Genomic DNA, 15,516 nt, shown 5'->3' with positions numbered 1-15,516 from the left:
TGATGTGTCAGGAGAAGTGAGTTTGAAAATTTGGGGAGCAAGTTGATAGAGATTAATTCTGAGCATGCGAGGGGTTACTAGATAGATATAGACGAACGACTTCTAAAACCTATGCCTATATACCTTGGTATGTTTTCATACCGACCACTGTAAAGATGTTTTCGGCCATTCACATTCAGCTTGATAAACCCAAAATACCATCATGTGCCAACTTTGACGGATGCTATTCGAAGCAAGTACGGATTATATACTAGCTGAATGCCACAGGTAATGTTTCCCCGCATCTTTGATGAAGCCTAATCGACGCATCTGGCTACCCGGCTTGCGTGGCTGGAAGCTGAAGTTTAGAGCCAGAAAGCTGAGAGAATGTCTCACCGTTGACAACTTACAAACTTTCACCGGACCTTTCCCACCGTGTCAATGCTGTTGCCTTTTTTTCACATTCCCTTCAGTTTCCCCGGTCCGACGCTTAGTTTGCCCAGAACGAAGTGTCTATCATCTAGGACCCTGGTTGCTGAAGCTGCAGGGTCGACATCGACTTTTTCCAATGAGGCCCATATTTGCCGCGACGCGATTTGATCAAGTGCGAAGAAGGCGCGGAGCATGTTGCGATATCACAGTGACGTTTTGGCCAGAATATGATGTCGTGCTACTGAGCGACTGGTCGGATTGTGCTGTGCAACAGAAGACGTTGAACAATGGGGGCGTCCGCGTCAGAGGCACAGTCTAGGGCGGTCTTAGTCAATCGATTCCGCACGCTTCTCGCTCTCGACGGAAGGAAAGAAAGCGAGGATTCACGCGGACATATGAGCCACGCACTGCCCGAATTAATGTTGGTGACACCGTTAACCTGTCAGTATGCGGTAGTCCATGAGGACCCGTGGTCAACCGACACATTCAGGCCCAGGGGCGCTGCGAGACAAGCACAGCAGTGTGACGAGGCGCGTCTCAGTTCCATGCGATGAGAGAATAGGCAATGATTTATGTGGCTTCTTGCCATGGGATACCTTAGCATAGGTAAGGCATAGTACCGGTAGGTAATAGGGATGTCTGAGGCGATCCATGAGAGGCCATTGGCTACAACTACTACCTACCGCTGACAGAGGAGGTGTGGGATAGAGCCGGAGCTCATATGGGGCCGCTATGCCGCGATCGGGTCGGAAGCCGTTGCTGCAGCATCAGAGGCGTATTTACTTCTGAAGTACGTGACTTGAATGCCAAGCTGCTTCTATAGAAGCCATATGGTCTATCAATTTTCGTGGCCTGTATGAAGTTGAGCATTGCATTAGGGCGGAACATCTGACGGTGACCAAATATGTGCTGAGGGACAGGACAGGAACATTTGAACGCGGGAGCACAGCACCTCAGTTGAAGATGCCGTGGGCAGTACGTACCTTGCTTGCTGACAGCGGGGGAACACCTAACCTTACGGGAGTAACAATTGACCGGGGTCCCTCTCTCCACTGGTTGTTCCTACAGTAGTATCTAAGTATTGTGCCTTACCTAAGCCATCAGGATCTAGGTACCTCATATAAGACACGGAGCGGGGACTGGGTAATCCCAGGTTCCGCCGGCCGAGTGGATTTCCTCGCTTAATTCGCTGCCGTGAGTCGCTGCTGTTCCCGATGTTCTCCCACCCAAAGTCCCCGCATTTGGAGATACGTACCTAACCTGAGTGCCTAAGGTACCTTACCTTGGGTGAATCTTCCAGACTGCCCGCCCACAGTGCAGGGCCCAGACCAACACCTCCACTCTCACTCTCACCAGGGCCATTGCCAATCGACCAGCCGACCAACCAACCAGCGAGGAGAAGGAGAAGAAGCAGAGGAAGAAGCAATCCCGGCTGGGAGATTTTCATCCCTTGCTTTCTGCATCACCGCTTGACGAAGCAGTTCGAAACGAAACAACGGGGGCCCATCGACAGATGTGTGCCGTCCGACATGGGCACGCCGCACACAGGAAACGCGAGAATGAGAGACACGTTGATCTTCCGTAGCATGGGTCTCATCTGACGTTGGGCGAATGCGGTCTGATACCGGTACTCGGTTATCATTTCATGATCACGTTGCATCGATCGCACATCTCACAAGTCTCCACGCTCCGACATGGCACGAACATGCACCGCACTAGCATCTAATTACTCCGTACGCGATGGAACTTGACATTCCGAGCTGAAGCCCGACATAAGCTTCTTCAGTAGCTCCATAATCCGTGCCCATGGCCAGGGGCCCAAAGGTCGGTCAGATCTTTCACCTTGGCTTTTGGGGTTCCGGGTGTGGCTGACTGAGAACTCAATCAAGAGGGAGAGGCTTGTTGCACGCTTGTTGCACCCGTCGACGGCCTACACAGTTTGACACAGTTTGACACATGCTGTGGCAGGGCCCAATGGTCACTTTTTTTTCTTTTTTCGATGACGACGCCATGGCAGGTGCAGCGGGACCCTCGGTCTTCTACAATCCCGCCGTTGGTACCGTTGTCTCTGAATCAATGATGACATGAACCATCCGCTCACTTCTTCATGCGTATGTCTGACTCTCTCCAATATTTTACCTATCTACTCGGGCCGACGAGAAACAGAAAGGAAAGAGGGAAAAAGTAAAGACAGTCGACATCCATCTCAATCACCTTCACAAGCCGCTCCCGCTCCCGCTTTGCTCACACCAACACCCACCGCCACTAAACGTTACTTTGTCGCTTGTGCCACCCCAAACACACAACAACAATAGCAACACCACCACCAACATCACTTTCGGGAACTGTCTAGACCCTTACTGGCTTTCAAAGCGCAAAGGATGCCTCTCTTCCTCAACTTGGAAACTGTCTGGATTCGGTAAAAAGCCCGCTTCAATAGGCTCCTCTTGGTGCCGCGGACATTGACCATCCTCCGCTCTGCTACGGCCGTACCGTCCCGCCCGCGCCGCCTCCTCCAAAACGGCTTGCATGAGGTTTCCGCTACCTACCTTGTCAAGTTATCCCGGGAGTGTAGTTGTGAACCCCCTTCTCCTCGCGTCCGTTTCGCAGGACCATCGCAATCACGTTGCTTTTCGTCTCTCGACTACCACCCAGCTGTCTGATCGGATCTGAGATTTCTCAATCTGCATTCTTCACATCGGTTACACGGAATCCTGTCTTGGTGGCATCGTGGGTTGCGCATGGGTATCTCAATCCCCGTCCCATCTCACCAACACGCCGGGTAAAGTGGTATCGATCGACCATTGACGACCAAAAGTTTCTCATTCACTCTGCTCACTCTCACCTTGGACATCCACACGCACGCACACCCCCCTCATCAACTAACCGAACAACCACCCGCTCCTACGTCCGTAATCGTTTTCACCGCACTTCTGTGCCCCCGGTCGATAATTACTCGCCTCCCGTAACGATAGGTAGCTATCTCGCTCTCGCACCACTCAGCTCTTCTCTCTGGTATCGTCCTCACAGTCACCTACCTACGTCTACGGAGTACTGAGATACATCTCACATACTCACACCGCGCTGCTTCATTCATCCCGTTTAATGAATGCTCCCGGGCGCTTAATACTTGTACATCGCCTGACATCCTGCGCAGCAACACCGTCATGTAAGCAGACCCATCCCGTGGCCCGTCGACATACATATGCATCCTACCTACCTTACTTAAAAGATCGCCATCCTCTTCCCTCTTTCTCATCTCCGCTCTGCAGCTCATCCAGGATCCCATCTTGCCCACGTTTCATCCATCTGTGCTGCCTCTCTGACATGGATCATTAGACGCTGCCAACCAACAATATTTGCTTCTTCTTCCTGGGGGCCAAACGGTTGTCCATCTCTTGCATAGCGGATTCTTCACTTCTTTCACAACTCACCGACTCTACCGACAACCGGGCTCCCTCACCGATACACCGAGCTTTACCGGCCACTTGTACCAATCCGGTCGCTAGCAAACTAGCAAACACCGGCTGAAAGATAGCGTAAGTTGACACCCGCCATTTCACGTGGCAGCTTTCAAGTGTGTGCCTCATCTTGGGTACCTTTCACTCGACATCTGCTGTTCGTACATGCCCCATGAGTGAACACATTCACTACTCTCTCACTCGTCTGATCTCATGCGTATTTCTGCCTCATTATACAACTTGCAAATGTCACTGACCTTGAACTTCAGACGGCACACACTAAGCTGCAAACCCAGCACCACGGAATCGTCGCCCATTCATTTCTGTTTGCATAGATAAACTCCCAAGATGGCCACCACAACCACAACCAAGACAACCACAACCTCCATAACAATGTCTACCAACACCAAGATCCCAGCCAGAACCGTCAGGCGCACCGCCAAAGACGAGGCAGCAGACCTCCGAATGTTCGAGGAGAACCGTCTCAGGGCGCCCTACGAAGAATGGCCGAATGAAGCAGGCGTGAGCCCCCCCCCTCTCTTACATGAGATTCTTCCAAGACGCCGGCTAACAGCACTAGTTTGATGGCCTCACCGAGGAACGCGGCCCCATGGAACTGCACGTCCAAGGTCAGATCCCAGCCTGGGCCGCCGGCGCCCTCTACAGAACGGGCCCGGGCAGCTGCAAGATCGAAGACACGCCCAAGGGCACCTACTACGTTTCCCACTGGTTCGACGGCTTCGCCCAGACGCATAAATTTGACATTACTCCTCCTGAATCCCCAGGCGGCCAGACCCGCGTGCTCTACTCCTCCAGACGGCAATCCGACGACCTCGTCGCCTCCATTAAGGCCGCAGGCCACCAGAACCGCTACACCTTTGGCCAAAAAGCCGACCCCTGTGTAGGTATGTTTGGCAAGTTCATGGGTGTCTTCGCCCGCGGCACTGCCCCCAACATCTGCGTTGCCGTCAACGCAAATGTCCCCGGTTTCGACACAAAAGACCAAGGCCCCGCGGGGCCAGGCCACCGCAACGCTGTCCGCAGCCTTTGGCTATCCACAGACTCGAGCCCTCTCATGGAGATTGACCCAGCGACCCTGGAGCCCATCGGTCTCGCAAAGCAGGAAAAACTCCATCCGTCTCTCTCCGGTCCCATGTCCTGCGCCCACGCCCAGCGCGACCCGGTCACCGGCGACATGTACAACTTCAACCTTGCCTTTGCCATGAAGTCGACCTACCGCATCTTCCGCACCAGCTTTGCGACGGGCGAGACGGAGATTCTCGCAACTATTGCCGGACCTGACGCGAAGCCAGCCTACATCCACAGTTTCTTCCTCACAGACTCGTTTATCGTGCTATGCATTCCCTCGTCGCACTTGGGCTACAAAGGCCTCTCTGTCCCCTGGGAACGAAACATTCTAGACGCCATTGTACCATTCGACAAATCCAACACGTGCAAGTGGTACTTTGTCGACCGCCACCACGGGAACGGCGTGGTCGCCTCGTTCAACACCCCCGCGGGCTTCTTCTTCCATGCCACGAACGCCTTTGAGGAGCCGGCGGCCGACGGCAGCGACGGCATCCTTGACGTCTACTGCGAGATAGCAGGCTACCAAAACCTCAACATCCTCTATAATCTCTACTACGACGTCATCATGAATCGCGACTCTGCCGGCGAGAAGTTTTGGACAGACGAGAACAAGCGCTATAAGAACGGTTACGCTAGCCTCCAACGCTTCAAATTCAGAATTCCCAAACCCGACGGCTCACAAACACAAAAGACAACGACAGTAACGACGACACCGCCACCAGAGCTCGTCGTCTCGATTCCGGCCCCGCATGCCGGCGAACTCCCCACAATCAATCCTGCTCACCTGACCAAACGCCACCGCTACGTCTACAGCCTCTCGGATCGCGGCCTCAGCACCCTTCTCGACACAATCGTCAAGACGGACGCCGATACCGCCGAGGCCCTCATGTGGGAGTGTCCCACGGCTCACACGCCCGGCGAGCCAATCTTTGTTCCACAGCCTTCTTCTTCCGCTGGCGGTGCCGATGGTGCCGATGGACAGATGGCTGAAGACGACGGCGTGATTTTGAGTGTAGTGCTTGACGGCACCGCGCAGACAAGTTATCTCTTGTGCCTTGACGCCAGGACCATGACGGAGCTCGGTAGGGCAGAGTGTGAGTTTGCCGTGGGTATTGGCTTCCACGGCATCCATGCCCCTTCCGGGCCCGGCGCGTAGGGAACGACTGTTTCTATATCTTTTCGACCCCCCCTTTACAACCTTTTGATGATATCTTATGATGAATGAAACTTGCGGCGGTTCTGGAAGGATCATTTTGGTCTGGCGTTTTACGAGACAAGTGGTCATGCGGGATAAAACTTCATTGCGGTAGACTTGCGACGACAGGGATGTAGACGTTTGCAAACTGGTTTCTCAGGCTGACAGGGTTTTCAGTCTTTTCGAGTGTGTTGATAATGAGTCTGTACTTAATGATTTGCTACTGTTTAGCTTTGTTGAGCTGAGTGTGCCCTAGATGTTTCTGAATCCAAAGAATCCCACTGCCCACCTTTCGTTACTTCCTGTAGGTTGTCAAGTTCCCGAGGGCTCTTAGCCGCAGACTCATCGAATATATGGCGCTGTATAGTGCTACAAAGAAGCGGAAACGATAGCTTAGGGATTATTTCGCCATGGAGCGCAATGACTGGTACGAAGTGCACAACTGAAGACTACAGAGCTGCGTGAACATGTAACTTTCGAGCAGCCAAGCACCTCCGGTATGATCTTCCTCAAGCCCCCAAGTCAGCCCTTAATAGTCCCCGTCAAACTCCAACGTGATCTCGACTCCCTTCTCCGAGTGAACCGCGGAAATGGGAACAGTAACAACGGTCGCTCTGACGCCGTGGTTAACGTTGTAGTGGAGGTCCGCGCCCGTGACGTTGACCTTGATGGAGTCCAGGTTGCTCTCCCCGCGGTGCCAAAAGACAAAGGTGTAGTCTGTGCCAATGTACTTGGACGCCTCGGCGCCAAATTTGTTGTGGGGCGCGTTGGCTGTGAGTCTGCGCGTGTACTTTCCGTAGTCCTCTTGGTCGGAGAGTCTCTTCTGGGTGAACTACAGTGATTGTCAGTATGTTTTCTGTTCCCCTAGACGGTGATGGCCAGGTCTCTTGAAGTGGGATGAGCGGAGTTATCGGATTGAATGTGACATACCTGCTTGATCTGGACCTTTGTGTAGTTGTCGTTGGCCTGGACATCGGCGAGACCGTCGTAGTGGTGTGCCTCGCCGTACCAAGGACGCGCGCCAACGGCGGTCTCCAATGTGGAGTTCTTTGGCGCACTGTCCCTGGAGATGCCGTCGTCGAGATACATGTCGTAGATCTGCAGACATTTCAATTAGAATGAGTCTTGAAAACAGCAGAAATATAAGTCCTTACGTTGTCCTTTCCGGGGTATACATGGACGGTGATGGGGTTGGCGTTTTGAGGGGTCGTGCTGGGATCAGCAACGTAGTCCCTGACGCCGACCTTAGGAATGATGGCACCTGAGTAGTTTGTTAATCAAAGCTCTCCCTGAAGAGAAACTTGACAAGAGACGACGATTACTGACCTTCACGGACGTACATGGGTGTCGAGTACGGTAGTTGGCGCTCATCGTCGGAGATTCGGCAGTCGTACTCGATGCGTTGGCCACCAGAGGCAGCGGGGCCGAGAGGGACGCCGAGAGGGTCGTCGGGTCGCAGGTTCAAGGGGTACCAGGAGTCGGGGTACGGCAGGTAGACCTTTCTCGACTTCTTCTTGCGCGCATCCTCACCGACTAGAGCGGGGGCGACCAAGAGATCCTTTCGGACCATGTACTGGGAGCTGGTGAAGCGACGGTTCTGCGAAGAGGTTAGCAGGTGGCAATCACGATGGAAAACTTTAGAAGATAACATACATCTGCGCTGAACAGAGAGCGGTCGAGATGGTCGGTGACGGGCTGTAGGTTACAAGTTAGTCCCGGCATCTATCAGGCTGTGATGCTGATGATGGGTAAATACTCACCATGGCCCTAGCAATTGGCAGACCGTTGATCATGTTCTCAAACATGGCATCGTAGAGCAACTGCATGAGCGAGTAGCGAAGACGGATCAAGTAGCGGCAAGTCGGCAACACTGCTCGGTAAATCTCGGCCTCGCGACCCTGGAACTGATCCTTGTGTTGCTCGTAGTGCAACTGATAGGCGTACGGCTCCTGGAACCACTTGCCGTCCTTCCTCATCTTGCCCTGGTTAGGGCCGTCGATCCAGGTTCGGAACCTCGTGTAGTGGTTTCTGGAGACATTAGCAGGCGTATTGAATTGGGATTGGGGCACAATACTTACCGGAACCAGGGCAGGAGGGAGTAGGCCCCGTACCAGCGAATGATCAGCTCTGGGTTGGGGTAGTTCCTCTCAGAATCGATGAACTCGAATCCACCGACATCAGCACCAGAGATGGTGACGCCGGACAGTCCCAGAGCGAGGACCTGCGCAACAGAGATACGAAGGAACTCCCAGGTCGACGAGTTGTCACCAGTCCAGAGGCCAGCAAAGCGGTGGCTACCGGCGAAGCTGCCGCGTCCAATGATGAAGTTGCGTCGGTTCTCGCGCCAGGCCAGCTTCTCGTTCTTCTTGTCCTTGGTCTTCATGTGCAAGTGGTTGAGGCCGTGGTAGGTGGCCTTGTGGAGGTTGTAGCTGTACAAGGACCAGATCTCAATGGCCTTCTTCTTGTCGGCGGCCTTGGGGTCGCCGGACCACCCATCAGAGTCCAAGAGCAAGCGGAAGGGCAGGCTACGGAGGGAAGAGTAGATCAGAATGAGCCCAACGACAAAAGGGGAGTCATTTCAACTTACGACTTCATATCACCATACTGCTCGGCGATGCAGGGCTGGGTCATGTCCTGCCAGACAAAGTCCAGTCCGGTTTCGAAAAGATATTCGTACTGCTTGCCCCACCAGTAGCGGACGGCCTTGTTGTTCAAGTTGGGGTAGTGTCCAGGGTGGCCATTCTTCCAGCCGTAGTAGACGCCTCCATGGAAGGGTACACTCTTGTTGAAGCTGTTGGAGAAGGTGTAGTCATCTCCATCCCAGTAGTCAGGCTTGTCCGTGTTGGGATTGGTGAAGTAGAGGTTGCTGGTGCCGTACTGGATGTACCTTTGCTCGAGAGCGCCAGGGGCCGAAGGATCCAGCTCTCGCTCATCCTTGAGGAAGTATTTGTTCTCGAGGCCTTCATTGAGGGTGTTGTACGAGCTAGAGGGAACGTTGCTGATGTATGGCGTGATGTTGGTGCTGCACTTGACACCGAGCCTGCGCAGCTCAGAAAACATCCACTCCGGGTTGGGGAAGTGACCCGGGCGCTTGTCAATAGTGAACGTGCGGTAATCGTCTTGCATGTCGACGTCAATATGCATACCATCAATCGGGAAGTTGGCCTGCCGGTATCGGTGGACGGCGTCCAGGACCATCTCTTGCGTGTCATAGCCGTAACACCCCTGATGATAACCCAGGACGTATCGGGGCTTGAGCTTCGGCTTGCCGACAATGGAGGTGTACAGCTGAATGACTTCCTGAATGCTGTCTCCGGCGAAGAAGATGCCCTGGAAACTGTTGAAACGCGTCGCTACCCGGAGCTGAGTTGGGTCCTTCATGCCAATGTCCACACAGATCTGGGAGTAGTTGTCGATGAAGGTTCCGATCTGGGTTTGGTAACCCGGTTGGGCGTCCACCTCAATCCAGTACGGTTCCGAGTGGTAGAGAGGCTCACGATCATCCAAGGGACCGACGCCGTAGACATTCTGGTACCTCATATTGTCAAAGTCTGTGCACGGTATTTTCGTTAGCTATACGATGTACTACTGAGGTGTGGAAGTCCACGCAAAGCGTTCGGTGGCCTTACTGAAGTAGTTCATGTACGTCTTTTTCTTGAAGAGATCTTTGCCACCTTGCTCGCCAAAGCCCATGTAATCAGCAGTGATGGACTTATCGAGACACAAGATAGCAGAGTGCTCGCCATAAAGCAGACCCCGCGGCTTGGTCTTCCAGATCACAGCAGGTCGGAAGCCTTCATTCACAGGAAGAGTGAGACTTTCGACTACATCCTTCTCGAACGTCTGCGGTACAGGCCTCGCCTCAGCGGGAGCAAGACTCTTCAAAAGACGAACTGCGGTGATTTGGAAAGGGTTGCGAGAAATCCAAAGCTGAACTTCCTTCTCAGGGGGCGCATTGGGCGTCCGCTGAACGACCGACTGCAAGATGTAGTATTGGTCGTCTTCGATCAGCTCAACCTGCCATGCAAGCTCTTCGCACTTGTCCAAGATGCCAATCAGCTCGGTGGTGGTATCTCGGATGAGAGTACGGCTACAAGGAAAGGTTAGAGGGCACTGTCTCTCCGTACCGAAGGCACAATGATAAGGCTACTGGATAGGAAACTTACGTGTTGTAGTCCGAAAAGTGAGATGGCTCTGTGTTATGAGGATCAAAGCGAATTCTCCACACTCTTGGCCTCAAGAACTGAACAAGAAGCAGAGATCCATCATTGAATCTAAAGATTCTTCCATGGCTGCACGCTGGGTTGAGCTTGCCGTCAGGGAGCTTTTGGTCGGCATCGCTGTAAGAGACCGACTTGGGCTGCTTTATGCCAGAGCCTTGGCCATCAATCTCATCTTGGAAGAAGTCGTCGGCCTTCTTGAAGATGAAGTGATCCCGAAGTTTGGTAGCTGAGACGTCGCCACCTCCCATATTGAAAATTATGATTAAGATGTTGGTGTCAAAACAAGATATTAGTGAAGATAGTGGGGAAGGAGACTCAAGAGGAGCACGTTGATTAGCTTGATGATTGTTACTTTTCGGGTTCACGGCTCACGTCTTATATGGGGGTCATGTCCGAATAGATAATTTTTGGTCACGGCCATTGCGAAGATACCAATGCACAAACGAAGACAGGATCTCACGAGCCAGAAACACGAGATTCCACGCTCTACCATCGAGACTTGGCAGGATGGTCGTTTCCTTCGTACTTTTGCCGTTTTCATTCCTCAAAAGTGTTGAGATAATAGTTCAAGTTTCATCTCACTGAACTTTCCTGAAATAGTGGCGTCTGGACAACTAATGAGAAACAGAATCATTCCTTTTCCAGTGTGGCACGATGGTTGACTAGCCATCACAAAATGATCTTCGAGTATGACACTCAGTTTGTCAAGCCAAGTCATCCCAGAAAAGTAAATGGTTCAGGTGAGGGATTTATCAGTTATGCATTCGTCTAGTATCACAGGCATTTCATAAACTGTTGCGATTTTTCTCAACGGGAATAGTCTCAACCCCGCAAATTTACATGTAGTCTCGTACGTTGAACTCATGTCTTTGCCGAGTCCCCGAATGCGGGGCGGACCGCGAGCCGCCTCGGAGGCTAATTCTCCTGAGACAAATGTCTCTTATAGTTTGCAACCATTGGACCGAATCTTGTCAGCCGATGGAGACGGGAACGCAGGAACCTAGGAACAACGCCGTGCCCAGGCACCGTTCAAAGAACCCGCAAACCCAACCCTTGAGCAGGCTGAACGCGCGTCAACGCGATTCGCTGGCTAGATCTGTGGGCGTTCCCAATGAGGTGCTAAAGATCTGATGCAAAATAGAGGCGCAGGTAAGGCTACGACGGAAGTCTGCATGCAATGGCAATACCTTTCACAACTTCAGCCTGGCCCCTCAGCTATCTGGGCTGGAAATCCATACCCGTTCCTCCTCGAAGATCAGGCCATCCCTTCAAAAGTTTGGGCGTTCTTCGTTCATGAAATGTTCCAGCCTTAGTTCAAAACTATACCATGAAGATGGCCAACCTCCACCATGCTGCACGCTACCATAGTGCCACTCCTAAGCCTCAAGTTCTCAACCTCGCCGAGAGTTCCGAGCCCGGAATCATGCAATCTCCACCGGACCCTGATCGTTCCATCACCCGCTGATCCTACCCCAGAGTCGAATCTGTCCTAGACATGACATTCGGCCGCGTTGATGTCTCGAACTTGGCGGTATTTGCGTCGGGCGTTTGCATGCCAGATACCCCGCCCGAATGTTCGCCATGCGGAAAAGCTGAGCTAAGACATCATCTACCGGCAAGCCAACATGGTGAGACTGATTCAACTACTTCTAGATCCGGCCTGCGGGGATGGAGAATTCCGTGTTGCTAGCAACACCGAGTCCACATCTTTGCGAGTGTAAAGTTCGTGAATACATGCAATATCTCCACAATGACTTGTACTGGGTCGGATGATATAAAACTTGCTGCGCAGCTGTGGTTTTTTGGATGCGAGGCCAGGCAGATCATCACCCCCAAGCTTTTCATCTTTACTTTAATTCTCAAGAAAACAAAATGACGTCCATCGACCTTCCAGTGCCCGAATTCGGGCGTGCTGTCATTGAAGACAATAGAAAAGATGGTTACTGGGTTGAGACGTTCAAGTTTGGTGAAGACGAAGTTCCAGGACTTGTTGCGTAAGAACTTCTATCCTCAAATGATTCGCGGCTATTCGCCTGATACCCGATCGATACTGACTCTTTTCCAAGATCTGGACTGGCTTCCGGAGAAATCGAGTTCCTGGATAATCCTATTGCCGCTGCCAAACATGAGGCCAAGGCCAAGGGGGAGGAGTTCTACGCATCGGAAATTGACATCACTGGACGTACGTGGCATACTTCTTTTGCTTATTAAATTGATAGTTCTAACATAAAAGCAATAGCGTGGAAGAAGTACCAAGTGGCCAAGTTCGACAGCCCAGTCGCCGTCGTGGCCGTTGACATCAACAGGAACGGGTTGACCGACATTGTGGTCTGCCACGACTACGGCCCATTCATGCTTGAGTGTGATCCCAAGGGAGGCTGGATCTCCTGGCTTGAGAATCCCGGCCGTGAGAACTTGGGAAAAGAGCCTTGGAAACTCCGAATGATCGGCCGTTGGCCTGCGATGCATCGCATGAAGGCTGGCTACTTTACTCAAAAGTAAGAAGGAACTGACGCCCCTCCAAAAGGTCTAGACTGCGATTCATTTGGCTGAACTTTGACTACCTTAGATCAGTGATGGAGATTGTTGCCGCATCGGTCGTTTGTGGACCACATGACAAGGTCCGTCTGTCGTCGCCGTGGCACAATTCGTTCTGTTCTTGCTTTCTAATCACTACTTTGTCTACAGATCACCCCCATCCCCATCATCCGCTTCCAAGCTCCTGAGGACGTCCTCAATGCGTGAGTCAACTGCCTTGAATCAACATGGCGACTTGCTAACAGTTGTCAGCACCGAGTGGCAACGCTCAATCATTGACGATGAAAACTTCACCGTCATCCATGAGTTGACGGTCAAAAAGTAGGTCGAATTTTTCCATGCCGCACGCCTACAGGAGGAGCGGACAGTCTAGGGGCTAATAATATTCAGATTCAACGGTCCCACTGGGCTCGATTCTATCATGGTCTCATCCCGCGAAGGTGCCAACTGGCTTTACTACGAAGAGGGCTCGTGGAAGCGACAGCTCCTCTCGAGCGGAGAGCCGAAAGAGGAGAGACAACAGCCCAACTCCCTATCGCCGGGATCTGGCGACCACTGGGGCACTGGCTGCGCTGATGCTGGCAAGATCGGCGACGACCCGTTTGCTTACATTGCGACCTTGGACCCTTTTCACGGCACAACGGCCTGTGTCTTGTCCAAGGTTGGTCGCGGTATGAAAGATACACAGTGGAGGCGCCACATCCTGGATATCTATGGCACGCCCAACCAGCTCATGAAGTATGGTGACGGCCCCGGCCACTACATTGTCTGTGCCGATTTCGATGGTATGTTACTTTTGTCAACAAGCGCCTTTGATGGCTGGCTGACCGCGGGTTTTCTACATGTAGGCGATGGCGACGATGAGTTCCTCCTGGCTTTGTTCGGCTCTCTGGATCGCGACAAAGACATGGAGTCTATTGTCGTAAGTCTGAACGAGACCTCGCATCTATGACTAGGTTTTGGTTGCTGACATTCAATTCTAAAGCCGACGAAGGGACCCAACCCAAATAAGGTGAGTGGAAACGTAGTACTTGGTCCTTTCAAGACCTCTGGAACTCACACTTTGTAGGGCATCATGTACTACAAGGCAATCGATGTTGAGAAGGGATTATTTGCGAAGTGGAAGATCGCGGAAGAATCATCAGCTCGCATCGCAATCGGGTAAGTTATCGAGTCCGTATCAGACTGATGAATTCGATACTGACACCGTACGTTCGTAGCAATTTCACCGGCTCTGATAAGCTTGACTTGATCTCGGTAGAGTACAACGTTCCTCGATATTACGAAGAGCCTAAGCCTGTCATTACTCTTCACGTCAATAAGTTTGCCAAGCCCAAACCCGCCGTGACTGAGCGTCATATCGTACCTACGGTGTGGGACAACGAAGGCTTGGTGTATCTGGCTCGGCCCAAGGAAGTCAAGAGTCAACAGTCTTTCCCTCTGATCGAGGTTGCAAACTACGCAATTAGCATCGAGATTCATCCTCTTGGAGCAAAGATCCCCGTGGGCAAGAAGGATGGTATCAAGGTCCTCTACGGTTCCGTTGCTGATATCGAGGGCACTCGTACGGCCCTCGGCTTGCCTCCGTTCCCCCGGATCGCACCCATCTCTAGCGAAGACAAGGAACTCAGTGCCGACAAAGAGAAGGGGGCCATCATCCTGAGAATCGTTTCTCTCGGTGAGCCTGGCGTATGGGAGAAGGCCGGGGATGTCCCAGTCAAGACAACGTTCAACACCAAAGAACTTGGTCTGGAGTTCCCCGACCTCAAGTTCACCAAGGTCGAGGATCTTTGGTGGGGTGATAACTTCAAGGGAGTTGACTTCACCAACATGTCTGGTTTCCACTTCCGATTCCAAGACGACAAATCACAGATCGCGCATCTGCAGTTCTGGACTGCTGGTGAGTTATAATACTATTTTAGCAGCAGAAACTGTTCCTGATCAATTTGCTAACCATGTTCTTTACAGGTCACAATGTTAACTGTGGAGTTCACAACCACGGTAACGACATCTTCCAGGAGATCCACATCTGTCTCTCCCCTGGAACCGAGACCGGAGGTATGTGGAGGCTCAAGGAAGGCAAAGAGCCTGAGTCTGCCGGGCCGGATGACTTCGATAAGGTCCCACTTCCCCGTCTCAACGAGCATGGAGGTCTGTGGTACCGCGACTCGTACGGCGATGCCGTCCGTGGACATAACAATGTTGTCTCTTACCCATGGCACAAGTGGCAGGGAGGAAAGGGCAAGAACGTCGATGTCTGGTTGGCGCTGGAGTTCAACCCTGACTTGGCTCAGTAGGTTGCAGTCTGATGCAGACATGCAGGATTGGCGAAGTGTTGCTGTCGCCCTCTTAGTAATTTTCACAGATCAGATAGCTTCTAATATTCTAATTCCACTAATCAACAGACTGAGAATTTCATGCGTGAAGGGTAGAAAGCTGTCGCTTTTACGGTCGGACACCATCTCTGATTCTCATTTGAGTCCTTACGACCATGAGTAAGTAGTGGGCGGCTTCCTCATATATAGGTAGCTATTGCCTAAGTACTATTGGATCCGAAAACCGAATGCCACACTCCGACATTAGTGGAGAGGTCTAGATC

At 52.3% G+C, this 15,516-nt stretch overlaps 3 protein-coding genes across 3 annotated transcripts; 2 read left to right on the top strand and 1 right to left on the bottom strand.

The window, feature by feature from the left end:
* Positions 1-4,220: 4,220 nt before the first annotated feature.
* On the top strand, positions 4,221-6,117 carry N0V96_004655 (uncharacterized protein; the record flags this gene model as incomplete). The annotated part of the gene is made up of 2 exons (XM_053196622.2): positions 4,221-4,394; positions 4,453-6,117. The coding sequence occupies 2 exons, from the start codon at positions 4,221-4,223 to the stop codon at positions 6,115-6,117; spliced, it is 1,839 nt and encodes a 612-aa protein (XP_053046023.2).
* A 568-nt stretch (positions 6,118-6,685) lies between these two features.
* Positions 6,686-10,627, bottom strand: N0V96_004654 (uncharacterized protein; the record flags this gene model as incomplete). Its single annotated transcript, XM_053196623.1, has 10 exons — positions 6,686-6,988; positions 7,087-7,254; positions 7,311-7,417; positions 7,483-7,753; positions 7,810-7,851; positions 7,917-8,184; positions 8,235-8,681; positions 8,744-9,707; positions 9,786-10,246; positions 10,323-10,627. The coding sequence occupies 10 exons, from the start codon at positions 10,625-10,627 to the stop codon at positions 6,686-6,688; spliced, it is 3,336 nt and encodes a 1,111-aa protein (XP_053046024.1).
* A 1,624-nt stretch (positions 10,628-12,251) lies between these two features.
* N0V96_004653 (uncharacterized protein) lies at positions 12,252-15,214 on the top strand (the record flags this gene model as incomplete). The annotated part of the gene is made up of 12 exons (XM_065757179.1): positions 12,252-12,373; positions 12,446-12,561; positions 12,619-12,877; positions 12,949-13,000; positions 13,068-13,120; positions 13,170-13,238; positions 13,308-13,702; positions 13,766-13,839; positions 13,912-13,929; positions 13,987-14,078; positions 14,138-14,817; positions 14,886-15,214. The coding sequence occupies 12 exons, from the start codon at positions 12,252-12,254 to the stop codon at positions 15,212-15,214; spliced, it is 2,259 nt and encodes a 752-aa protein (XP_065614392.1).
* Between the last annotated feature and the right edge of the window lie 302 nt (positions 15,215-15,516).

This window comes from Colletotrichum fioriniae (assembly GCF_027942845.1).
Source record: "Colletotrichum fioriniae strain IMI 355084 chromosome Unknown scaffold_4, whole genome shotgun sequence".
Classification (NCBI taxonomy): domain Eukaryota; kingdom Fungi; phylum Ascomycota; class Sordariomycetes; order Glomerellales; family Glomerellaceae; genus Colletotrichum; species Colletotrichum fioriniae.
Note: the sequence above shows the minus strand (reverse complement) of the source record. Positions and strands in the feature narration are given on the sequence as shown.